The following is a 25,785-nucleotide window of genomic DNA, read 5'->3' as shown; positions in this document are numbered from 1 at the left end:
TCCTTTTCAATCTTCTTCAACCCATCCTGGATCCCCTGGGGCTCTTATTTGGTGGTATCTCCATTGGCTCATCCACTCTTTATATAGGACTAGCTGCTATTCTCTTTCCTTGCCCTCCCACCTTAAGTTATTGCTTGCTGTGCACCTTCATTTTCCAACTCCGTGAACCTGTTCTTGAGCTCTATTTCTCCTTCACTAGCCCTTCTTTTCCTCTCCCTGGTTCTCGTGGTCACATGCTTCCACTGGCAACTTTCCTCACCCGGCAGTCTCCCCTTAGAGTTCTTTGGTCCTGCTTCCATCTGCAATTCTGGGCTTTTCCTTTCAGTCCCTCATGCCTTTGCTGCATCATCTGCTCAAATAGTCTTCTACACTGCAGAGTTTCCACCTGCATCTCTAAGCCTCGGATCTTCTCTTCCATCAGCTCTTTCAGGCAGCACTTCATACAAACAAAGCTCTTTTGTGGTATCTCCTCCAGGATCATGTACATCCCGCAGCTCCCACATCCTGTCATCTTCATTGTCTCTTCCACTGCTTGGGTCGCTACCACTGCTGCCTCTGTATCTGACATAGCTTCCTTTCCTAGGTCCAATCAGTGAGAGAAAAAAACAAAAAATGCCCAGAAGAATTTCATCTTCTCCTTTACATGTTCTTGTCCAAGCTCCCTATGAGTTTTGGAAATCTTAACAGATCTAAAGGAAACAAAGTTTTGTCTGCTTCTCAAGATAAGAAGTCAAAGAAGTAAGATCAAATGTGCAGGAAGGCTTACTTTATTCATGTACTTTCTATGCATATTGCAAATTATCAAACTGTTATAGCATACTGTGATTTCCACATGTAGGATAATAGTTTTCCCATAATTTCTCTCAGTCCAGAGGCTGACAGAACATAAAGACCACAATTCAAAATCAGTGTGCTATTTTTTCTTTGCTGTGTAGATTTATATAAGTTTATGATATATTACAAGTTTTTTAAACTATATGTATAACAGCTAACAGTTCTTGGGTGGATTTTTATGAGTGAGTAAGGTTATATAGCTTATTAATGTTATAGAACTGTGTTTTGGAAATGGATCCTTTGAATTGGAAATGTAATTTCAGTATCTCATAATACTTTGTTGTTTTGGCCTTTGCATATACTTTTGCAAATTTTGAGTGGCAAACTTAAGGTTAGAGAGTGATTTGGGTGGGGTGACGGTGAGTGATAAAGATTACAGAGCTGTGGGAAAACGGGCAGCTCCTTCAATTGTTCATTTCCATACTATTTTGTGAACTCATACTGGTTTAATAAATTAAGCTTAATATTTTAAGGTATTATATGGACTCCATTTGAATGGTCTTTCAATTTTTTTTTTTTGGCAAGGTTTTAGTTAGGATATTTGTTTCTAGATTTCCAATCACTGTACATTTGTTAGCTTCTCTCCTCATCTGACACAAAAGCCTCTCTAGATTTATATTTTTAATATTTGTAGCTGATTTGGAATTTGTTGTCTTTTTGTAGGTACTTTACAAAGTTAATAAAATTGTAAGGCTTTTAGAACTTCCATTCCAGTATATCAACTAAATATTTATGGCAAGATTGTCTTTTGCGCTGCACACACATGCAGGAGAGTACGGGGGAAGAAGGTGTGGGGTTGAAAGCGGTAATATTAAAATGTCAAGTAATTTTGTTTTAAAAAGTACTAAAAATATTTAGTTAAGAAAAATGGGACGTGGCAGGCTAGGTTTTACTAATTGTTTTTTGTTTTGTTTTGTTTGTTTATTCCAATCTTAGGAGTGTAGCTTCTGCTGGTTAGTTACTGGAGGAGGAGGGGTTGCATAAGTGGGGGGCACACCACGATTAAGACCAAACAAAATAATTACAGTTATTAACCATGGCTATATTGTATTAAAGAAAAGGAAAAAAAATAAACAACACAAATGACCAAACACAAATGATAAACTGGTTACTTTTGTTACAATGTCTTCTGTGTGCTTTTTTCTGGACTGCTTTTAACAGAAATTATACCCCTGAGATTTTAGGGCAGGTGGATCTGTTGGTTATTAATAAATAACCAGCCAGCTTACAGTTGCCAAAGTAAACATTTTTAACTACATTTTTTGAAACCAAAGAAAATATTTAAATTAGTTACTTCAAAGAAGCCACTTAAGGAGCTGTTTTGAAACAGGCCATTTAACCAATATTAAGAATTTTAAATTAAAATAGATTTTCCTCTTTTTTGCTTTATTTTGTTTGGTCACTGGTCACCCTGGAAACTTTTTTTTTTGACTGCTTGTTTATTTGTTTGGAGGAATGAATGGTTTAACCTCTTGGTATTTACAGGAGAACATGTTAGTATTTTAAGTTATAATAGCATTTTAATAAAATTATTATATGAATTTAAATTTAATTTTTGATAGTGTTTTAATTAGCTTTTTTTTTAAAACCAATTTAAGTAGACGTTTGGGTAGGTTTGTTTTGTTTTGTTTCTTTGTGGCAGCTTGCTTGTAAAGATGGACAGGATGGGTTCAGTGTTTGCTGTTGAAGCAGAGTAGCAGAGTTGTGAGTGTGGGGTGCTTACTTCTGAGTTTTTTGTATCTTTTTATTATTTTTATTAAATTATAGGAAAACATACCTTTTATGCTTACTTAGATTCAAGTTGGCTGTTGTTACTATATTAGCTTTATGCTTTATTGACTAGGTGACACTTTTAGCCGCTAACTATGCTGTTTGGTTAATGAATATGCAAGATTTTAATTTCTTTTTTGGTGGTAGGAAAGATTTAAATAACTTATAAATTTAGTTTTAAGTAAACTGTTTTTTATTTATTTTCTGAGTTTTTTAAAAAAATGTATTAGTTTGACAAAAAATGAAATTTTACTTTTAAAAAGTTCACACTTACATTCTTTACATAAGATTTTGGTTCTTAAAGTAGTTATTAAAACCAAATAACTCTTGAAACATCTTTGGCCAAAGTTATTGACTTTACATACAAATTTTTGGAATGAAGATTTTCTTCTCTCTTTGCTTTGGGTGAGGTTTTACATGTGTGTTGCCAGTAATTAATTAATTCCCCATTTTTATAAACACTTTTTAATTAAATGGATTTTTATATTGGTAATTATTCTAGTATTAAATAGCCTTACTATATTTGAACATAAAATATTTCACTACTCATAACAAAGATATTAGGCAGTTATTATATACAAAATATTTGCAAATATATATCTGAAAATAAGCTTATGCCATTTTAAGCACTTGAGAAACAAACAACCAAGGATTTCACATTTAAGTAGAAATGGAAGTTGGAAATAAACATATCTTTTGTAAAACATTTTCCACCATAAATGTTTTCCAAATTTTAAAGAATGAATGCTCTAGTATAGTTACAAAATAAATTAATTGAAATAAGGGTAATTTTGGAATTTTTTTGTGTGGATTTAAACTCAAGTTTTTCTTTTAAAAGAAAAGGAGGGAAGTGGATATTATAGGCTCACTTTACCACTAGATTTATTGATTTGATAACACAACCCTGCATTCATTTTATAGTCAGGTTCCTTCCTAACAGTGTTTACATTATTTGTTTGTTTGATGTTTGCTTGTCCTTGGGAGCTAGAAGCAGAAACCTTTTGGAATGTTTTGATTAGCTTTAACATTTTATAACATAATTAGCTAAACATGTATTGTTCTATTTTCAAGCATTTTTGTAGCTATATCTTAATATTCAGTAAAAGTGAAAACAAGTTTGTAAAAGCTTAAAAAAGAATGTTATAATAATTTTATTAATATCATTTTTGCATCAATGTTGATGTCTCTTCGCCACAAAGCATTCTCTTAATCTGCTATACTAACTATCTGATCAGTGGATTCTAGCACAAGGAAGCGAGCAGTACCTGTGGGCCACTATTTCCATTCTCATGGTAGGTGGTGGACAGGTACAAAGAGTGGATAGAGCATTGGCTCTTTCCCTCCAATCCAGGAACCAGCACAGTTCAGGACTGACCTCTCCCAATTGCAAATTACTTCCTTTGTCTTCCCATCCACCATTCTTTTCTCTCTCTCACACACACACCCTTGCACTCTGACATAGTGCAAGTGAGGAGCCAAGGAGACAATGGAGGACAGTTGACATCTCCCTTTGGGTTCTGTTCAGAATGAGAAGCCTTTATTGGGGGCTGATTGTAAGTTTGCAATCTAGTTTTTAATTCTGTGTTTGGATAAAGTTAACATGAACTATCAGTTGGATTCAATCAAATCTATTTATAATTATAATTTATGGGGGAAGAGTAATGAACATGCATTACATTTAAGTCAACAGAATAACAAGTCTTTTGCTATCATTTTCTCACATCCGTTCATATATCAGCTGTGCTTCACTTTTCCATTAATCTACAAAAATACATCTAAAGTAGTTTATATTGTACGTTGTGTTGATTTGAAAACTTTTTTTTTTCTAGCCATGATTTCATTGGAGAATTCACAACAAGTTATAGGGAATTGTCTAGAGGTCAATCACAGTTCAATGTATATGAGGTAAGCATTTTGAACTCTTCTCTTTATTTATCTTGAGGAAGTGGATATGACTGAGAACTTTCAATGTTTGCTTATCAAATTGGTCAGTTGAAGGATTACTATCAGAATTCAAGCCTTTATAAAGGAAAAAACAGACATTCTGGCTCAAAAAGGACTATTTCAGAAATAAGTTTAAAAGTATATATTCTTTGGATGACAGCTGTATCTTCAGTGTTGTTTTGATAAAATTAACAAAAAATAATCTCTTTTGTTCTATAGCTCTTCTTTCTCAGTACAGTTCCTTTTTCATTTCTACACAAAGCTGTTTTAAAAAGTGTGCATAAAGCAAACAAAGCTTGCCTAGACTGCCAAAGTAAGCAGCTCAAAAAAAAAGAAAGAATTGTAATCTTTGCTTAGTGTTTCATCTCATAATTTATCTCATAATTGGACTTATTTTGTGTCTTTGGAAGTCCTGAAGCTAAAGTATAAAAGGTCTCCTTAAAAAAGTTTAATCGGGCCTCAGACTAGATTTGTCAAATGACGTGTTGGTTTCCTAACATCTAGTAGTCTTAACCATATGACCTGTTCCAAGTTATTAAAAAGGAAAATATTAATCTTTCTAGCCCAGTGTGACAGAGTGCTGGGCAGCAATGCCTTAGCCAGCCCTCTGTCACCCCAGCCCCATTGAAGTGAGGTAAATTAGAGCTGGCTAGGGACACCTGTACCCGATTTGTGAAGGGGAAGCACCTGTGTGCCTAATTAGCCTGAGGCTATATACAGACCCAGGTGAAGGAAGTAAAGGGGGAGAAGCAAGGGCGTGAAAGAGGAACATAGGCTCTGCCAGCAGAGGCTGATACATCCCTGAGGCTGCTAGCCCAAGCTGTATGTTGTAAGAAGGTGATGGGACTGCACGCTGTAAATGAACTGCACTGGTGACTGCTAAACCAGAAGGTCTTGGAGTCATTTATGACCATGATAGTGGCTGAAGCAGAGGGGCTGTGGCGGAGAACCTTTACACTCAGGAAGAAAATTAAATTCAGTAACTACTTTCTACCAAGATAGTACAGGCTGGTTTCCCTGATGCACAAGACTGGACCATTCTCTTCTTTGTGCCCTTCCTAGGGTGCTAATTGTCCTCATGAAGCCAATCAGAACCACACTCAGCAGGCACCATGTGTATACCTCTTGGGCCCAGAACTCTATTCTCATGGTCTGTTAGATTGTGAAGGAAGCAGTCAGTTTCTTTCTGGTGTGCTACTGTGCAATGCCACTGTACATGTGGGCAGCAGTTGCCTTTCCTGTCTGTGTGATATTGGTAACCACAGAGAAAGAAACCTCTTAGTGTCACTACATGTAGTAGTTCCTTATTTTTTCCTTGACACTTACAAGGTCTTGAAGAAAGGCAGGCATGGACAGTGATGTCAGTGACAGTGATCACCCCAAAGGTGCCAAGTTTTTTTTGTTGCTCCATATGTGACATTTCTCTCATTATCTCCCTGCCTTCCTCTCTGAAGAGTGGGAGCAGGTGTCCTGAGGAGTGGGGTCAGGATACAGAAGCACAAGCTAACTCCTCCAGAAAAGTGGAAGCAACACTAGAGGGGGGGAGAGGGAGAGGGGAGAGTCAGGAGCCCAAAAGCATGTGATGTATCTGTCACAATTCAGAGCAACTGCACCTGTATTCCCCCTCTGTGGTCCATCAAGGGTGCCTATTATAGGTTCACAGCTCTTCACTTGTCACCTTTCTTGGGCGAAGACCTTTCCCTTTCTCTCCCTTCTAACCAGAGTGTTTTTCCAGGCCTCGTGATTCCCTGCCTACACTATTCCCAGAAAGCCAGACTGCCTAAACAGGCCAGCATCTGCCCTTTGATTTTTTTTCTAAAGGCTATGAACAGCTCTAATTGCAAGCAGTTACAAGTTGCCAAACAACTCTTTCTAAGGAAGCACATTTATTCTTAAGGTGACAATATTACATAGAAAGCACATTAAAAACTATAAAAGAGCCTATATGCGTGCTAATAAGCTTACCAGAGATCATTCCCCCAGATCCAATAAGGGCTCTGGTAGACATCAGTCTTTCAAACCTCACAAAGAGTTTTTTTGTGGTAACAGGTTCACAACAGCCTTAGCTCAGAATCAGCACACCCATGAATAGTTCAGTCTTTCCTTTATAGAGGTAGGGCCTTTGATCTTCGTATAACAGGAATAGTTATGGCAGACAGTGGCCCTCTTTTCCGGGTGTACCTTCAGAAGTCTGGGTTTTTACATAACTGGAGATAGAGAATTTGCATTCACCTTCCCATACAGATTACTCAGACAAACCATTTGGCAAAGTTTGTCCCAAAAGTTCATTCTTGTCTGGGACATTATTCAGTATACTCCTTTGAAGTTCATAACACTTCCCCCACTCCCCAAGAGAGGTTACATGCAATCCTGGCCTACAATAATACGTAAACTATTCATTTAATACATGGAATCCAAACTTAATTCTATAATATCTCCCAAAAGTATTATAGAGTCATAGAAATTTAGGACTGGAAGGGACCTTGAAAGGTCACCACTGCATTGAGGCAAGACTAAGTATTATCTAGATTGTTCCTAACAGATGTTTGTCTACTTGTTCTTAAAAACCTGCAATGACTGAGATTCCACAATATCTCTAGGTAATTTGTTCCAGTGCTTAATTACCCTTACAATTAGGAAGCTTTTCCTAATGACTAAACTAAATCTCCCTTGCTGCAGTTTAAGCCCATTACTTCTTGTCCTGTCCTCAGTGGATAAGGAGAACAATTTATCTCCCTCTTCTTTATAACAACTTTTTATATATTTGAAAACTATGTCCCCTCTCAGTCTTCTCTTCTCCAGACTAAACAAACCCGATTTTTTCAATCTTTCCTCCTACGTCATGTTTTCTAAACCTTTATTCATTTTTGTTGCATCTCTTCTGGATTTTCTCCAATTTATCCAGGACTGGACACCGTACTCCAGTTAAAGCCTTATCAGTGTTGAGTACAGTGGAAGAATTACTTCTCTGAGTAATGTCTCTGTGGATGCGCCACTTCAGGTGTTGGTGCATCCCTGCATAGTTGATCGGAGAATTTCAGCAGCAGTGCCCATCTGAGTCGTGCATGTGCAGTGGCTGTCTCGCTGCGCCCATTGGCACCTTATCTAGTGCATACTTGACCTGATCCCCTCAGTTCCATTTCAGTTGTCCTCAGCCAGAGACAGAGTTCCATAGTGGAGTCCTGATGTCAGTGACAAATCTAAAAAAGAAAGAGTTAGAAATAGTTTGTTTCAGTTTATAGTTATTGTTAGCCTTTGTTAGTTACTTACAAACATTTTTTTTCCTTTGACTGCGGGAACACACATCCCACAACAATGCCTGGTTCACCAGGTTTCAAAAGATGTGTCTCATGCCGAGGCATTGCCCAGCTCAGACAGACATTCCCTATGCATCCGCTCCTGGATGAGTTGCACATTCCCCAGAAATGCACTCACAGCAGCAACTTGAAAGCCAGAGCCAGGCAGGATGGGGACCTACATCTGAAGTTCATACTGATGGAGAAATCTCTCTGACCCCAGACAATAGATTCCCTGTATGGGAGGATCCCCGGGTACCTCGCCCTCGGCTAAAAACACGGTTCATTCCTCAAAAAGATTGAGGAAAAGAGCTACGACCTCACCGCAGAGAGAACCGAAAAAAAGAAATGGTTTCCTTCCAGATTGCTATCCTCAGTGCCAATCACTGCAAGGTTAAGCACCTTCAAGGCACTGGGTACCTCTGGCAATGTCTGAATGAGATCCTCTACTGAATTCCATTGTAAAGAAAAGGTATTGGGAGGCCTGTCTAAGACCTGGTCTACACTAGAGAGTTTTGTTGACAAAAGGTGATTTTTGGTCGACAAAACAATCCTGGTGTACACACTGCAGCCACCCTTTTGTTGACAAAACGGCCCTGTTTTATCAATAAAATAAAATAAACCATCTTGACAAAAGGAGTAGGGCTTTTGTCGGCAGAGATAGGGCAACACAGTGTCAGTGTAGACACTGTGTTCCCTTAAAGTGGAGGGGCTGTCATATTTGTCAATTTCACTGTTCTGCTAGAGCAGTGAAATTGACAAGTGGGGGTGGGGGCTGGAGGCCTGCTCAGCAAGCTGGGGTGGCTGCCACCTGGCTGCGAACCTGGGCAACCCAGGCTTCCAGCCGGGACAAACCAAGGGCGGCTGCCGCCCCAGGATGCCAGCAAGCCACTGGCAGGCTTGCAGCCGGTCGACAGCCACCCGTGGCTTCCTGGCCTCCCAGGTGCCAGTGGGGTGGCAGCCGCCCGCAGCTTCCAAGCATCCCGGTTGCCAGCAGAACAGCAGCCGCCTGTGCCCAGGCCCTGCTGGCTGGAAAACCATGGGCAGCTGCCACCCAGCTGTGATCCCTGGCATGGGTGACTGCAGCCCCACTGGTAACCCAGGCGTGGGTGGCTGCCTCCCAGCTCCCGGCTGCAAGCTGGGACCAGGCAAGCTGGAGGGAGTTGCAGCTGGCTCCCTCCTGCGATCAGTAGTGGGGAGGGCAGCCGGGAGCCTGTGGGCTCCCTGCAAGGAGCTGAGAGATGGCTATCTCCGCTCCCCCACACTGCCCCTTAGATCAGTGGAAGTGGTCCTAGTGAGGACGCACTCCACTGACCCAAGGATAACAGTGTGGACTGACATATCTTATGTTGACAAATTTCTGTAGCGTAGACATAGACTAAACCTACATCCTCCTCTACGGCTCTGGTCACACTGGTGAAAGAAGCAGTGCCGAAGCCATCACCGCTGGTTATGTCACCGCCACCTGTGCCAACAGTTTCATCGGCACTGACAGAGGGGTGAAGATGGCACCGTTGGAACTGGGCAAGTCGAGCCCATGGCACTGTCAAAACCACTGGCACTGATAGCGACAGTGCCTAAACCACTGGCACTGCATCACTTACTCTACACCAAAGAGATATCACTGTGTCCTCTGTACCAGACTTGCTGCTCTTCAGCACCAATGGCTCTCTGGAACATATAGCACTGGAACCCCCAGCCTCACCCATCGCCCCATCAATCTCTAGCGATAAGGATGACAAGCAGGAAGAGGATGTTTTCTCCTCGCACTACTCTTCACCGATCAAGACCAGACCACTTTTAGTACCCATGAGATCGTGGTCCAATATAGTCAAGATCTTCAGCCCTGGTTTGTACAACCATGGATGTGCCCCCACCCATGTCCTTCCCCATGCAATGGCCACAATGGGACCCATGAGCAGCCTACCGGGCATGTTTTAACCAGTTTCCCACCCCACATAGAGGCAGGATACAATCTTCAGCACCATCCCCCATACCAGACATTTCTGAAATTCCAGAGGAAACGGGGACAAAATGGAGGAGGGCACAGAGCAGGACATGAAACCACCTTCACATAATTCCTTACCAGCAGATGAGACCATAATACCCCCACCTCCTACAGCTGCCGATGATTTTAAGCAGTTCCAAGAACTGTTTAAACGGGTGGTGCAGAGCCAGGAGCTCCCACTCAAGAAAGTATCAGACACCCAGCATAAATTCCTCCAGATTCTCCATACCTCTTCAACATCTAAAATATTAATGATGCCCTGATGGAGCCAGCTGAAAATGTTTGGCAAATGCCAGCAACCATTCCCCTGACATGCAAGAGGGCTGACAAGAAGTATTACGTACCCACCAAGTGTATGGATTTCCTTTTCTCTCACCGCCTGCCCAATTCTTTAGTGGTGGAAGCCGCAAACCAAAGTGGGAAACAACCATATTATAGATCCACTCTGCAAGATAAGGAGTAAAAAAAGACTTGAAATATTTGGATGTAAGATTTTCTCCTCTGTGACCTTAAATTTCGTGTAGCAAACTACAGTGTGCTACTTGGTCATATTTGGCATGATAACTATGGCAAACTAAACAAATTCATTAATGACATTTCAGAAGGGAGATGGGAACTTTTCAAAGCTCTCATAAGTGAGGGACAACTCATTGCCAGAATTGTTCTGCAAGGGTCTCTTGATGTGGCAGTTACGGTGGCTAGAAAAACAGCCACAGCCATCATGATGTGCAGAACATCCTTGCTGCAATCTTCGGGATTTCCGAAGGACCTTCAATCGAAAATGGAAGATCTTCCCTTTGACAGGGAAAAACTTTTCTCTGCCAAAACTAACGAGGTCCTGCATTCTGTGAAAGATTCACAGACAACCCTCTGCACCCTCATGATATAGCCCCCCAATGAAGCAGAGATGGTACCAACCATACCAGTGCAGGAGGGACAGCCCACTCCCGCATCAACAAAAATGATCTGACCCTCAGAGGCAAAGGCCCCAAAGTCTTAGAGCATCTCAGACTCAGTCCTCTATGTCTTGGCCAACATCAGCCAAACAGCAATTTGGAAAAGTTGGTCGAGGGTCTGAGTGACCTCACTCATCTGACATCACTGACATTGAATGCCCAGGTCTTTGGTTATCATTTACACACTTTCTACCTCACCTGGGCGTCAATTACTATGGATAAATTGACCCTAGAGATCATATGATTGGGCTACTCCATCCCGCTCATCCAGACCCTTTCCTGACCCTCTTCAGGGACCCTTCTCACGAGCACCTTCCACGACAAGAAGTAAACCACCTTCTACAATGAGGTGCCAGGAAACAAGTTCCTCCACAACACAGGGGGAAGGGTTTCTACTCTCTTTACTTTTTAACCCGGAAGAAAAACGGAGAATGGACACCCATTCTAGACCTCTGAAAGCTCAACAAGTTTGTACGAGCCCAGAGATTTCAGATGGTCACACTGGCCACTTTAATACCAGTGCTGGAAAGTAGGGACTGGTTTTCCGCCCTTGACCTACAAGATGCCTACTTCTGCATCACAATGCACCATGCTCCCTGAAGGTTCCTCCAGTTCACACTAGGAACAGCTCATTATCAATACAGTCTCAAAGAATCTCAGTTATTGCACAGGGTGAGTAACCTTCTCATGCCTTGCTTACCACACTCCTGCCAATACATCCCAGAATGATATTTGCATTTTTTTGCAACAGTATTACATTGTTGACTCATATTTAGTTTGCAATTCACTGTAACTGCCAGATCTTTTCTACAGTATTCTTTCAAAGGCAGTCATTTCCCATTTTGTATTTCTGCAATTGATTATTCCTTCCTACGTGTAGTACTTTGCATTTGTCCTTATTGAATTCCATTCTATTTATTTCAGATCATTACTCCAGTTAGTCAAGATGATTTTAAATGCAAATCCTGCCTTTCAAAGTGCCTTATAAGTGTACTCTCTACCAGCGGTTCCAAACTGTGGGTCGCGACCCCAAATGGGGTCATGCCATCAGCAGATGGGGTCACGGCAATCCCTACTGTGCAGAGGATGCCATTTTGCTCCACACAGCATGACCTTGCATGTATGGAAGACCCTTTTTCTCTACAATATGGCCTCCCCCTCACAGCATGACCATGCATGCACTGTACATGTGAGGTCACATCACATAGAGGATGCCATTTTGCTCTACATATGGTGTGTGTGAGGTCATGCTGTGCAGAGGACACCATTTTAACCTGCCACCCACTCCCCGCCATGGAGCTGCCACTGGCTGCATTGCCCAGGACTGGGAGCCTGCCTTCTGATCTGCGCAGAGTCGGGTGGGGGCTGATGTGGGGATATTCCCTCCCCCCCGGCCATGTGCCCAGTCTCTGCTGAACTGGCGTGAAGGGACAAGGAACCTGTCTGTGCTAGTGCCTTTCGCTCAGAAGTGGGTGCTGTGGCTGCAGCTGCAATGAACAAGCATTCAGATTCCTGAGTACTTGGCTTAAAGAGACAGTGTACTGACACACTCACTCAGACACACACACACACCCTCTCAACCACATACTTGTATTATTATTACAGTAGATGATCATTAGTATCAGTGCTCTTTTCCTATGTTTCTCCTAAGCAGCTGTTGCTGTTATGGGTAGTGTTTTCAATTCTACTAGGGAAAGTGTTCTCTGGGGAAATGTTGCTTGTAAGCAGTGGTTGCTATTACAAGGTGTTGCTGTAAAAAAGCGTTTACTGTGGTGGTGGTGTTGTTGTTACTTCTTGATACTTGCTGTTGAAATGTGCAGTGCATGTATATTCTTTGTAGTTTTATTCTTTCAAAGTTCATTAAGGATTACAGTACTGTAATTTTTGACTGGTCGATGCATTTCATAATTTTATTTCTCTCTCATGCTTAAATGTAATTCTTTGAGTAGTGAGTTCTAAAATGCCTAACCTGTCCTGGCTGGAATAGACTCAACTTGGTCATCTGGCAGAAACAGCCTAAGGATCCTCAGTTAAGTTCAGTGTGCCAACAGAGCTATCAAACGTGACTCAGACTGGAGAGGTTCAGTGCAGTTCAGGAACAATTATCTATTGATCTAGCTACCAATTTGCTGGTATCTGAAAGTACCTGGATTGTCTTGCCAGAAAGTTTACAGAGAACAGTACTGGAGTGTTTTCATAATGATTAGGCGGCAGGCTACTTGAGTTATGAAAAAGACACTGAACTGGATATATGACAGATTTTTTGATGGGGAATAGCTGCAGATGTTAAGAGCTAGGTAAATACTTATCAAGAAAGGAAAATGCCATCAAGAAGTGGCAGAGTTCCTTTAGGGGAAATGATCCAACCTAGTAAGCCCAGGGAGTTCATACAGATTGACTTGAAAGGCCCATTACCAGAAACACCAGCTAAAAACAGTATTTGCTGGTAGTGTACCACACCTTTTCAGAGTATGTGGTGATGCAACCACTGAATCATAAAAGGACTCATGAATGCATTCATGAAACATGTAGTATTGTAATTTGGTCCACCAAGATGCTTCTGTACTGATCAGGGGAAGGAATTTGAATCATTGTTGTTAAGCAAGGTTTGCTGACATCACCAGATAACCAAAATGAGGAATAGTGTTGCCCACTCTGTGAGTAATGGGAAAGTGGATAGAGTAAACCGCACCATTGGCTCTCTGCTTAGAGTCTTAATCAGTGAAGACCAACAGACTGGGAATGCAAAGTTACCGTTTGGCATCTTTGCATATCAACACCAGCTGGGGTTCAATTATCCATTACTCTCCTTATGAGATTTTGGCCTCTGCAATCCCATGATTTCCTGTGACATGATGTTCAAGCGGCAAGAACTTGTGAGGCCATGAGCACCCGCACAGGTGGGTAAAATGGCAGTCTTGTATCAGTGACCTGAAGACAGCATTCTAGAAGGTGGAGGAACAATTAGGCTGGAAGTAAGCATGACAGGCACCAGATGCCAAGAAAACAGAAAATTATGTGGCCATCCAGGAAAGAAGATGTGGCTACGCAACTGGAAAAAGAGGCCTAGAAAATATCCAAAACTGACCCCTTTGTGGAGAGAACTTTATGAAGTGATGGAGAAACTAAACAACTTATCCTTCCTGATACAAAAAACAAGAGTTCACCCATTTGTAGTGCTTCAAGATTCATTGAAAAAAAAGGGAGGGTAAACACTGTGGATGCTCAACAACCATCCCAAAGGGATGTAGAGGTGGATTTGGACATACTCCAAGCTGGCTCCTATTACTTGTAATGGGAGACTGATTGTGGATGAAAAATTGCCGGGGTGTTCTCAGGATCTCAACTCACTGCCATCTTCAGCAGTCTGTCTACAACGGATAGGTCTGACCTACAGGACATGAACCCTGCCCTTACAGATATCTAGATCCAACTATGAGCAATATGTCCATGACTGAATACAGGAGTCGAGGGGGCAGATGAACACACAAACCTGTATAAATGGCAACTACCTGGATTCTTAGGAGTTACTATTTAAATTCTTATTTAACTGGAGGTGGGAAAGTTGTAATGATTTGTATAGACCAGTGGTTCTTAACCTTTCCAAACTACTGTACCCCTTTCAGGAGTATGATTTGTCTTGCTTACCCCCAAGTTTCACCTCACTTAAAAATTACTTGCTTACAAAATCAGACATAAAAATCCAGAAGTGTCACATCACATTATTACTGAAAAATTGCTTACTTTCTCATTTTTATCATATAAAAAAATTAATGGATTGGAATATAAATATATTTGCATTTCACAGTACAGTACGTAGAGCAGTATAAACAAGTCATTATCTGTATGAAATATTACAGATGTTGCTAGTGCTTTTTATGTAGCCTGTTATAAAACTAGGCAAATATCTAGATGAGTTGATGTAATCCAAAAGACCTCTGCATACTGCCCTGATTGAGAACCACTGGTGCAGACAGCAGCTTCACCAGTAGATGGTACTATATCTTTATCTTAGTGTTAAGTTGTCTTGTATGTTGTTCTGTTGTTGTTCTGATTTAGGGGGCTAGCAAGAAATTCATTCCCGCCTGTGTGTGCTGGAGTTGATACTGCTGTGTCCTAATAAATCTCTGTTTTTGTATAAGCTCACTTGGAAACACTAAATCTGTGTATAACAAAAGAAAACTTTTATTAAAAGGCATTAATTTGGCAAAACACCACAACTGTGATTCAGAAGTATGCACAATAAGTGAATAACCACCCCACACTATCGGGGATAGTAATTCTTTGCCTCAGTTTCCCATCTTGCAGTGTGAAAGTCTGACAGATGACTGTCCCTTTAACCCTGTTCCCCTTTTCCCTCTGCTGCACTCATTCTTGGTTGTCCATGGTCACCAACGTCCCAGAATCCAGGGATGCATTCAGGTGGGTTTACCTCCTGCTCCTGGCAGGAGGATTGGTTGAGTGATGCCTCTGCTGCTGCCTCTGCTGTTGCTTGGTAGCATTGCTGCTGTCTTTGCTTGCCGCTGCTGTTTGCTGCATTGCAGAGTTCTGAGGTTCCATCACTCAGCCCAATACTTAATAATTTCAGCTTTTAGTAATTTCACTGAGTAATGGGGAACATCATTACTGCTTCTTCCTCTACATTACCTTTGACTGCAGTACTGTCCCCACACCTGGTCTAAGGCTCATCCAGCTAGACCAACCTATCAGTGATTTCAGCTCTAGTGATCACTAAGAAGAAACAAGGACTCCCAATTAAATCTAATCAGCTCTGTCTTTAAACATTGCAGGAAGAGGGTCAAATGGCATCTAGGATTCTTTAAACAGAGTCCACATCATCAGATAGGAGTGCCTGTCCCCATCCACTCTGTCCTTCACTTGGATTTGACATCACTACCTCGACTTGTTTAGCAAATGAAGTTAAATTTTACGGTGACTCCCTTTCCAGTAGGGTGTCATAGGGAAGTCCTGCTAGAAGCACCCTCCTGTGGCAGGCCATAGTATGACAAGTGAACCTGCCTCAGTTTTCCTAGATCAGTCTCACTAGAAATAATCGATAGTGTCTTTCTGAGGGCAAATAGCCCTTCTGGGGTTAATTTATTACCACAGTTCCATGCACATAAATCATAACAAAAGTCCCACAACCATGGTCTAGAATTCCCCAGCCTAGTCCTAACAGTGTATGCAACATACATCCTTGACATCCCTCACCATGCCCCAGCTCTCCAATACAGCCCTCTCCTCTCCTTGTACTCAGCCACCTCAGACCATCCAACTCAAGTGCAACCCTGCTGTTCACAGTGGGACTCTGCACAGCCTCTCTGCTGGGAGTATCCTGGCCAGGGGATCATTCCTCACTCCCCCTGGCCCTTTGACAGTTCCTGGACACATCAGCAGGTAAGCAAAGCACATTTGAAAACATAATCCCAACTATACATATAAAATGATGGGGTCTATAGCTATTACCACTCAAGAAAGACATCTTGGAGTCATTGTGAATAGTTCTCTATAAACATCTGCTCAATGTGCAGCATTGTCAAAAAAAGCCAACAGAATGTTAGGAACCATTGGGAAAAGGTTAGCTAATAAGACAGAAAATATAATGCCACTGTATAAATCCATGGTATGCCCACATCTTGAATAATGCATGCAGTTCTGGTCACTCTATCTCAGGGAAAAAAATTAATTTGAAAAAGTACAGAGAAAGTCAACAAAAATTATTTAGGGGATAGAACAGCTTTTATATGAAGAGAGATTAAAAGGACTTGGACTATTCATCTTAGAAAAGAGACGACTAAGGGGGGATATGATAGAAGTCTATAAAATCATGAATGGTGTGAAGAAAGTGAATAAGGAAATGTTATTTACCCTTTCACATAAAAACCTAGCGGTCCCCTGATTAAATCAATAGGCAGCATGTTTAAAACAAACAAAAGGAAGTACTTCTTTCACACAATTCACAGTCAACCTGCGGGACTTGTTGCTAGGAGATTTTGTGAAGGCCAAAAGAATAACTGGGTTAAAAAAAATTAGATAAATTCATGGAGGATAGGTCCATCAATTGCTAGTAGCCAAGATAGTCAAGAGCACAACCCCCTGCTGTGGGTGTCCCTAAATCTCTGACTTCTAGAAGCTCGGATTGGACAACATACCTTTGAAGCATCCTGGCACCAGCCACTGTCAGAAGACAGGATACTGGGCTAGATGGACCACTGGTCTGACCCAGTATGGCCATTCTTATGTTCTTTAGCTCCTCCACTGCTCCCCTGTGATTAGTCCTCTCTGGCCCTTGGCTGTGGCTGTCTAGCTCACAGCCGACAGGAAACTCCCCCTGTTGCTCCTCCTGCCTTCAACTTTCTCCCAGGTCCCAAACATATACAGTCTTGTAGCCAATTCCTTCCTTTTTCCAGGGAGGGCCTCTGTAGCTTTCCACAGAGACTGTTCCAGTCTCCTGACTTTTCCTGACTGACTCTTTCTATCTTTCTTCAGGAACTTCTTCTAGTCCCCTGGTCTCTGTAGCTCCAACTTGTCCATCCTAATTAAGCCAGACACTGTCAGGAGAGTAGACTTTTTAAAGAATTAGGTAAAGAAATGTTGTTTCCCTAAAATATCCCTTAAAATAAAGTCCAGCAGGATGGGGCCAAGGGTAGCTTTTAAGCCATCTTTGTGCTGCCCAGATTCAAGGCTACAATATCCCTTTAATTCTAATAAATTAACTAATTTACAGCAGCCTCCCATGAGCTATGATACAAGCCAAAATCTCTGTAGCTATATAGAGATGTCTTCTCCTGGTCCTGGCACAACGCCTGGTTTTTTCCTGTGCCAGGTGAATTCTCTCTTGGCAACTTAAAGGAATTTTATAACCCTTTATGGAGGGGAGAAAAATCTTTACCTGATTCTTTAAATAGTTTACTTTTAATGATAACCACTTAGCAATTATAACCCAACACCAGCAGATATACCAAAGTGTGGTAATCTGTGTTGGTCACCGATGTTTATCAGTGTAAGCTGCGTGCATGTATCCCCGTGTAGATGCTATCCCAGCTCTGATCAGGAAACTGAGACAGCTGTCATGATCGAATGAGTTGACACGACCACGGATTAGCTGAGCAACGAAGGCACCCAGGCCAGGTTTATTGCATGCGGCACAATGAGAAATGACTTACAGAGTATCTCTGGGTCAGTTTCGCATAGGCGGCGTTACAATGGTCTCGGCCCAACGGTGGGACTTTCCGTTATTCCCTAGACCGGATGCTAGTATTCCCTCTGACAGCCTCTTTTATACACTGTTACATACACTTTCGTTCTCTCCCCTTTGACGTAGGTAGTTGCCACCCTCCTGACATAGTCTAATACCACCTTTTTCCATTGATTGGCTGATTTGGGCACCACCACTCCATGTATCATTTCTATCCATAAAAGTGTCATTTCAGAGAGTTAGTATCTTGGTGCCTCTTATACCTACTACATATTTTAGTAATATTTTGGCAGTCTTACAATCTTGCAGTATCAGCACTTTCCTGTACCAGTTTCAGTTAACTTGAGTGATCCCTTATACTTCTGTTCACTCGGCTTTTTCCATTTAGGCCTTAGCCTGTTTTACAGGCCTTAAGCTCTCACTTCTTACTACACAGGGCACCACAAGAATGAACATTACAAGATAAAAACTGTGGGGAAGAGGAAATTCTCTTATCACTGTTTTGGACCTATTAACTGAATTCTCAAAAAGAGAATTTTGAGAGTTTGAATGGGCCCCATATTTTGGATTTAGTGTTAATATCCCTACCTCAATAAAAAAAATTTTCTTTTATTTTAGCAGAGCCAAGAGTTCATGTAGTTTTCTACGACAGTCAGGGTTGGCAGCTTTCAGTGGTTAAACCAATTTTATTTTAATTGCAAGCATATCTGAAATTTGAGGGGAAAAATGAATAAAATATTAACTAGCATGCATTCCCTTGTCATTTATATAACAGTGGTCAAAGAATATAGTAGTAGGACATTTGTTTAATTTTTTCACCTTTAGTTTATGGCCTAAAATGTTCTATTTTTCTAATAATGTACATTTTAATAACTCTACTACGATTTCAAATATGAATATTTTAATTCCTTGTCATTCACAGAACATCTGTGGGTAGTATATAGTAAAACTTGGCAGCAAGCCATATGGATTCCTCTTTCATAGTTGTCTAGGAGATAAGTTGATAAATCTCATTGACAAAATGTCTTTACTTCCGCTTCCAGTGTTTCAGTTTGAAAATGTGCTCCCATCTCACTCAATATGTTCATAGTAAAACTGTCTTGACTGTGCAGATGGCTTTGAGCAGACATTCAAAAAGGAAGCCGCTTTTGTTTGTTTATTTGTTATTTTGCTGGTGGGTTTTTTGTGTGGCTGGCAAGAATCTTATTATCGAACCTGCTTTCCAGTTAATTCAGTTAGTTGTTAATAATTTTGCCAAACTTTAACCTTGGGGTGAAATTACTCATACTGGGTGTCTGCCTCATATTGAAATTATTTGGAAAATATTCTGCAAAAACAATTTAGCCATTTCTCAGAACAAGGTGAGGGAAAATACATTTTTTGTTCTGTTAACAAAATACTTACAACCATTTAATTGAGAAACTCTAGCACCTCCATGCTTTGGAAAAGGAATTTGAAATGGGGGGGAGGAGAGCTGTCACTCTAATGCCAGGGATATGCTGCTTGCCATCTCCATGAGAAGCCATCCAACTTTGGTCAAGTTATGAGCCTCTGAGAATCTCAATTCACAGATGCTCAGTAAAACTTATCAAAGTTTGATGGCTAGTTTGTTAAATATTCCTTGTGTACTGATCATACTCCACCACCATGCAGCTCCTGTGTGCTGGCCAAAATCTACATATTTGCAATCCTCACCTCATCTCAAAAAAGATATATTGGCATAGGAAAAGGTACTGAAAAGGTCAACAAAAATGATTAGGGGTATGGAACAGCTTCCATATGAGGAGAGATTAATAAGACTGGGACTTTTCAGCTTGGAAAAAAAATGACTAAGGGGGGATATGATAAAGATCTATCAAATCATGATTCGTGTGGAGGAAGTAAATAAGGAAGTGTTATTTACTCCTTCTCATAACACAGGAACAGGGGTCATCAAATGAAATTAATAGGCGGCAGGTTTAAAACAAACAAAAGGCAGGTTTTTTTTCACACAACGCACAATCAGCCTGTGAAACTCTACGCCAGAAAATCTTGTGAAGACCAAGACTACAACAGGGTTCAAAAAAGAACTTGATAAATCCATGAAGGATAGGTCTAGCAACGACTATTAGCCAGGATGGGCAAGGATGCAAAACTATGCTCTGAAGGGGCCTTAGTCTCTTTTTGCCAGAAACTGGGAATCGGTGACAGAGGATGGATCACTTGATGATTACTTGTTTTGTTCATTCCCTCTGAAAAACCTGGCATTGACCACTGTCAGAAGACAGGATACTGGGCTAGATGAACCATTGGTCTGACCCAGTATGACCATTCTTATGTTCTTATACACAGGCAACCTTAATTCTGGCATTTCCTTCTTTTGAGTGCTTGACTTTGCAACGTTAACATTGTTTTAATGTAGTTTTTTAATATGTAATTAATAGGTTATATTTGCTTCTGGTTTCCTACATGTCAAACTAAAATTGCAGCATTTAGAACCATGCTTTGTGCCATATTATACAAATATTGTGGCTGCATTGTGATCTAGCTTCATGTTTCTGTTATAGAAAACCAAGGGAAAGAATATACTAAAATCCTCAAGGTTTTATTCAGGCAAACAAATTTTCTTGGTTTATTTTAATGCATGGGTGATAATTTTATGTTAATTCTTATTTTAGCCAAATTAGTTTCCCCATTCTTTGAAGGTTGCAAGTCCCTGTTGGGCATTTGCTCATGTGCATTAAAGACAACTCTTTAATAGTCTTACAACTGACCATCATTTTTATAAGTGTGTAGAATAGTATACACACTTCCTCATTTTTACTGTGATTGGTTTTAGTCTATACTTTTAAGCTGACCACTTTTTCTGTAATCACAATTCACTGTGGGCATCAAGTTTTAGTAGTCACATGTCTGTCCTTCTGTTTTGCATTCATAAGTGGCTAAACTTGAAAATGCTAAGATTTTCATGTGCAATTCATTGAGGGAGCATAAATTACAATCACATCTTTTTGCAGAAGCAAATTGCTTCTATGAATCGTAAATATAGACTTTGCAGGTCCCCTGTATGTAAAAGGTAATCTGGAGCTGTACTAATATTCTGGATACTAGAGTTGGGCAAGAAATGGAAATAAAAATTCACAAAACAATGCAGGTTTTTTTATTTTTTCTCAAAAAGCTTGATATATGCAAACTCTTCTGGTTCTGTTGCTGTGAGTCATTGTGAAGTACCTGATAAGATTTCTTTAATATCAGTTCATAAGTGTAACTATAAATGTTGCATATACCTAATAAGTATTCCTAAAGTAGACTACTTTGTACTTTTAGAGGATCTTAAGAATTTTCACTGTCACCTGCATAATGAATGATGCATCTGTATTACTTTTATCTATCGTTCTAGGTAATAAATCCAAAGAAAAAAGGAAAAAAGAAAAAGTATATTAATTCTGGAACAGTAAGTAGAAACTTTTTATATTAACTGATGGTTTCCTTTTCTGTCTGACTCCTTGAAATAAAGTGTATTCAAACTGTAATTTGAGTGTTAGAGCAAGACTTTCTTTGAAGAATGTAAGAGTAAACTATTTACTATGTCAACCTTTCTACTGTCCCCTCTTTTTTGTGATTAAATGATAGTGTCTCATGAAAGCTTTATCCAAAATGTAATTTAGTCAAATGCTTGAGGCATTTGGATCAGACAGTGTTGACTTTTATCTGCAATAAATTTTAACTTTTAGAATGCATTAGAATATTTCACTTAGTGTACAGAGACATGAACAAATAAGAGATGATAGATCATGTTCTTAGTGCTTAAGAAAATATTTACTTTTTAGTCTCTTAATTTTGGCAGAATTAGGTATAAGAAATGCTGTGACTGTAATTTGTAAGAGTGCTAATGTTTTTCAATCATTGAAATACTTACAACCAGTAATAATGTAGTGAAGTATTTGCTAAAAATGCAAGAGCCTTTTTATTCTCAGTTATGTTAGTTTGATCCACTGTAATAATCTGCAACAGGGATGCTAAAATAATTTTTATAGTGAGAGTGCTGAGAGCCATTGAACCAGACTAACATGTATATAATGTAATCCACTTCAAGCCAGGGGCACCCCCAGCACCCTTAGTTCCAACACCTATGATCTGCAATGCTGATTTTAATATTCTGGCATACAGGAGAATCCAAACATAGTTTAATATAAGGCAAGAATAAATTTTAATGTACAAGAATTTATATTTCAAAAAGTCAAACTAAACACAGATGAGTGCTGATTCTGCAACCACACATATGCTTAATTTTACTCATGTGAAAAGTCCCACTGAAGTCAGTGCAACTACTCGTATGCAGGATTGCCACCTTCAGGTGGAAAATGATTATTCCTGTTACTGTATTTTTCTGCTCATAAATGGGGGCAAGTGCCACTGTTTTTTCCACATACCTATGGAAGAAGATCCAGAATAGACAGAAACATTATTTCTATGGTGCTTTTCAAAATAAGATCTTATTGAAGGAGTGAATGATTTTCTTTCATGTTAGTATATTGCTAGAGGTAGATTTTAATATGTAAGAACAAAATAGTGGTATGTTGCATTGGTGTGTTAGCAGCTAATGAAACAAGTGGTTACTTTATATCTATGCTAAACCCAGAAATACTCAAAATTTGATAATGAAGTTTTGTTAATCTGTAAAAGAAAAAGTATAGTTATTTTGTATGTGTATATTATCATCCCGACTTTCAGAATATGGGCTTCTTTTGTTTGTGCATGTTAAGTATTCTGACATCTGTGCATGCATGTGATCTTCTTTGAAAAGTGCACCGATGGGCATTTGTGCATGTACACATGACAGTGCATCAGAGGAGGCTGTCTTGTTACCCTCTGCCTGAAGTTAAAATGCAATTTTCTGGGACAAGGTTTTGTATTTTCTCTGTAAGGGGAGGCACCTACCATGCTTTTGGTCACAATTAAAATAACAGTAGTAATTTTCTTCCCTGTATGATTCCCTTCCCATTCTCTTTGTCATTTCCATGCTAATCTCCTGCCTCTGTATTGCCCTCCTTGCCCCTTCAATTCTCTGCCCTCCACACTCTCTTTCTATTGCAATCTTCTTCTTCTTTTCGTTTTGCACTCAGTCTGTGGCCTCTCCATAGTTTCGCTCCCTGCCTTTACAAGTTTTCCTCTCCCTTACAGTCTGACTCCCTATCACACTCAACTTCAGTCCCTATTCTTCCCTTCCCTTGCTCCATCCATTCTCTGCCTCCTGACAGTTTTCTACCAGGTTTCTAAACAATGCATAAAGGCAGCAATCCTCGCTAATGGCAGTTTAGTTTCAAACCCACCAGAAACAGTAGGAAAAGGTGGATTTATTCAGTTCAGCCTGCCTCACTGCCACTTGTAAAGGTGACGAGAAAACAGTAGCCATCTTATCCAGTGTACACCAACTCTAAGTAGTCATTTTTAATATAGGAGGTAAAATCACATTTTAAGCACAAATGCTTATGAGAACATGAACATCTTTAATCTACACCCAAAATAGTGATACTTATAGTTATAATGCGAAAATTGGGAAATTTTTAATGACTTTGTACAAGGGGAGAAGTAAGTAGTTTGTTGGTCACAAACCTTTTGTGCGCACACACAATTTATAACTCACAATATTACTTAAATTGACTGGTAGAGAGCAACGTGATTTAATAATTGACAACAGGGGCTATAAAAATGATAATGTTCAATGGGAGTATAAATGGAAATTTGCACATTGCCTTAAAAAAACCCACTTTTTCAAAAGACTGGTAGAACTTTGTAGTGATAATTTCCCCAGCGTCATCTTCACAGATCACCAAGGGTCAGATGTTGTGAGGAAGTTTCGTGTTACTTTATAGATAAAATGAGAGTTGAACTGAACTTCCTGCTTGTGAGGATGTAGTACAATATCTAAAGCGGCTGAATGCTAGATCTCTTCTGCTTGAGTTTAGGCTGCTGTTATTCACTGAAGTACTATAGGTGTTAAGAATACTTCATACCACAACCTGTGTTTTGGGCCCACATTCTTCCTGCATGGTGAAAGCCAGTGAGGAAGAAAATGTACACTTGGTACTGTTTGACATTGACAAACAATAGAACATGTCTCCTGTTTTGTTAATTTTTCGTTTACCATTTTCCATTCTTGACTTCCATCATTACCCGGTGGTCCGCACTGAAATGAAGTGATAAGGCAGCATTTATAGATAATTTTAATGTAGCTATTCAAATAGTTAAAGTGCTCACATATTAGATCAACTAGTCTGAGCATCTGACATTACTCTGTAGCATGCAGTGACCCTTGCGACACTTGTTTTCTGCCACACATGCAGTAAAGTTTCCTGGAAATTTTCTCTCCCTTCTCTGCTTCCCTCATTTAGTCTAGAATAATACCAAAATCATTTAAAACTCTTTTTAAACTTCCAGGCTTGTCCCATACCTTCCAAAAGGGATTTATGAATTGTTTATTTCCTTTCTTCCCTAATATTTGTAGGAAATGATACCCTAAATATAAGCCTTGTAAATATTGTACATGAATTTTCTACCTGTATTTAATCTGAGGAATGACATTTCATACCTGATTCTGTTTTATTTGCTTTCAGGTAACACTACTTTCCTTTTTAATTGAAACAGAAGTTTCATTCCTTGACTATATTAAAGGCGGGTAAGTGGTCCCTGCAAACTTTTCTTGTTTTCCTATTCTCATTATAATTTGCTAATATCCTATATGTGTTCTTGCTAAGTGATAGCTCTAAATATCCATAAGAATTGCATTAGTTTTGTCATTTTAGGAAGTAAATTCCTTACTGATAAAAGAATACTTAACTACATTGGAAAGTTGTTATGTTTTGTTTTGGTAGCATTTGGTGTTGTATATTAAATGTGTTTGTCTGTGTTTGTATCCAAAAAGGTAATGATGAAAAAATGTACTTTGCCCTTGAAGGTGGTAAGGTTTGTGATGGCCCATAGTTTCTGTGGGAGTTCATTCCACAGCCTGGAGTTGGCCCCCAGAAAGGTCTATCTCAGACACACATGGGTTCCATTGTACCTGAAGAAATAGAGTTGTTGATCATGGTCCTCATCCTGGAACTTTAAGCTATCTTTTAGGTATGCTGGACCTAGATCATTGAAGTAGCTTGCTTACTAACTTATCTGAGAATGGATTGAAGGTGTAGTCCTATGTAAAAATGCATTTCAACAATCCAATTTTAAGGTGCCAAAGGATGGATAACCATGGTGAGGTCAACATTAAAAAGGCCAAGTAAATAATGAGAGGTCCTTAACAACAATTGAGCATCAGGAGCAATTTAAGATTGCTACAAAATTCTTCTTACCTTCCGCCTTCCCCCCGCCCTCCGCTCCCAACATTAGAACCTATTCTTACTGGCTCCTTTGATTGCTTCCCCCAGTACTATAGGCATAAGGCATATCCTGTCTTGTCTGGATTTAGTGTCAACTATCTATATCTGTGCCCTGTCTTCCTAGACACTGTGTAACCTGTTGCCAATATGATCCTGTTGGCATCATCAGAAAATATAAAAAATCATCAGAAATATAAAATTGGGTGCTATATAAGCAGAGACCCCACTGCACAAGATTACTAACAGTACAATGAAAGCTGGCTTTCCCAGAGCCCTGGTTGGCATGGGGTGAACAAACAGGAGAAACTAGGCCTCCCCCATCTTCACAGAGATGGCAGGAAATCCCATCACATCTTGTTGCAACCTCTCTTGAGAAGAAGGGATGGCAGCAGTGGCAGAGAATGGACATACAACTGCCTCTGCT

At 40.0% G+C, this 25,785-nt stretch overlaps 1 protein-coding gene across 2 annotated transcripts in view; it reads left to right on the top strand.

The window, feature by feature from the left end:
• CPNE8 (copine 8) overlaps nucleotides 1-25,785 on the top strand; it is a 207,689-nt gene that overhangs the window by 111,215 nt on the left and 70,689 nt on the right. The window contains exons 11-13 of one of the 2 annotated variants that reach the window (XM_067564411.1): nucleotides 4,434-4,509; nucleotides 21,386-21,439; nucleotides 24,603-24,664. In XM_067564411.1, coding sequence (XP_067420512.1) covers nucleotides 4,434-4,509; nucleotides 21,386-21,439; nucleotides 24,603-24,664 — 192 coding nt within the window. Of the gene's footprint in view, nucleotides 1-4,433; nucleotides 4,514-21,385; nucleotides 21,440-24,602; nucleotides 24,665-25,785 lie in introns of those variants that run through there. The other variant, XR_010922877.1, reaches the window with a different exon arrangement.

This window comes from Emydura macquarii, unplaced genomic scaffold (assembly GCF_026122565.2).
Source record: "Emydura macquarii macquarii isolate MOO-44397 ecotype Brisbane River unplaced genomic scaffold, CSIRO-AGI_Emac_v2 contig_2636, whole genome shotgun sequence".
Taxonomy (NCBI): domain Eukaryota; kingdom Metazoa; phylum Chordata; order Testudines; family Chelidae; genus Emydura; species Emydura macquarii.
The sequence above is the reverse complement of the archived record's forward strand: the minus strand, read 5'-3'. Positions and strand labels throughout refer to the sequence as shown.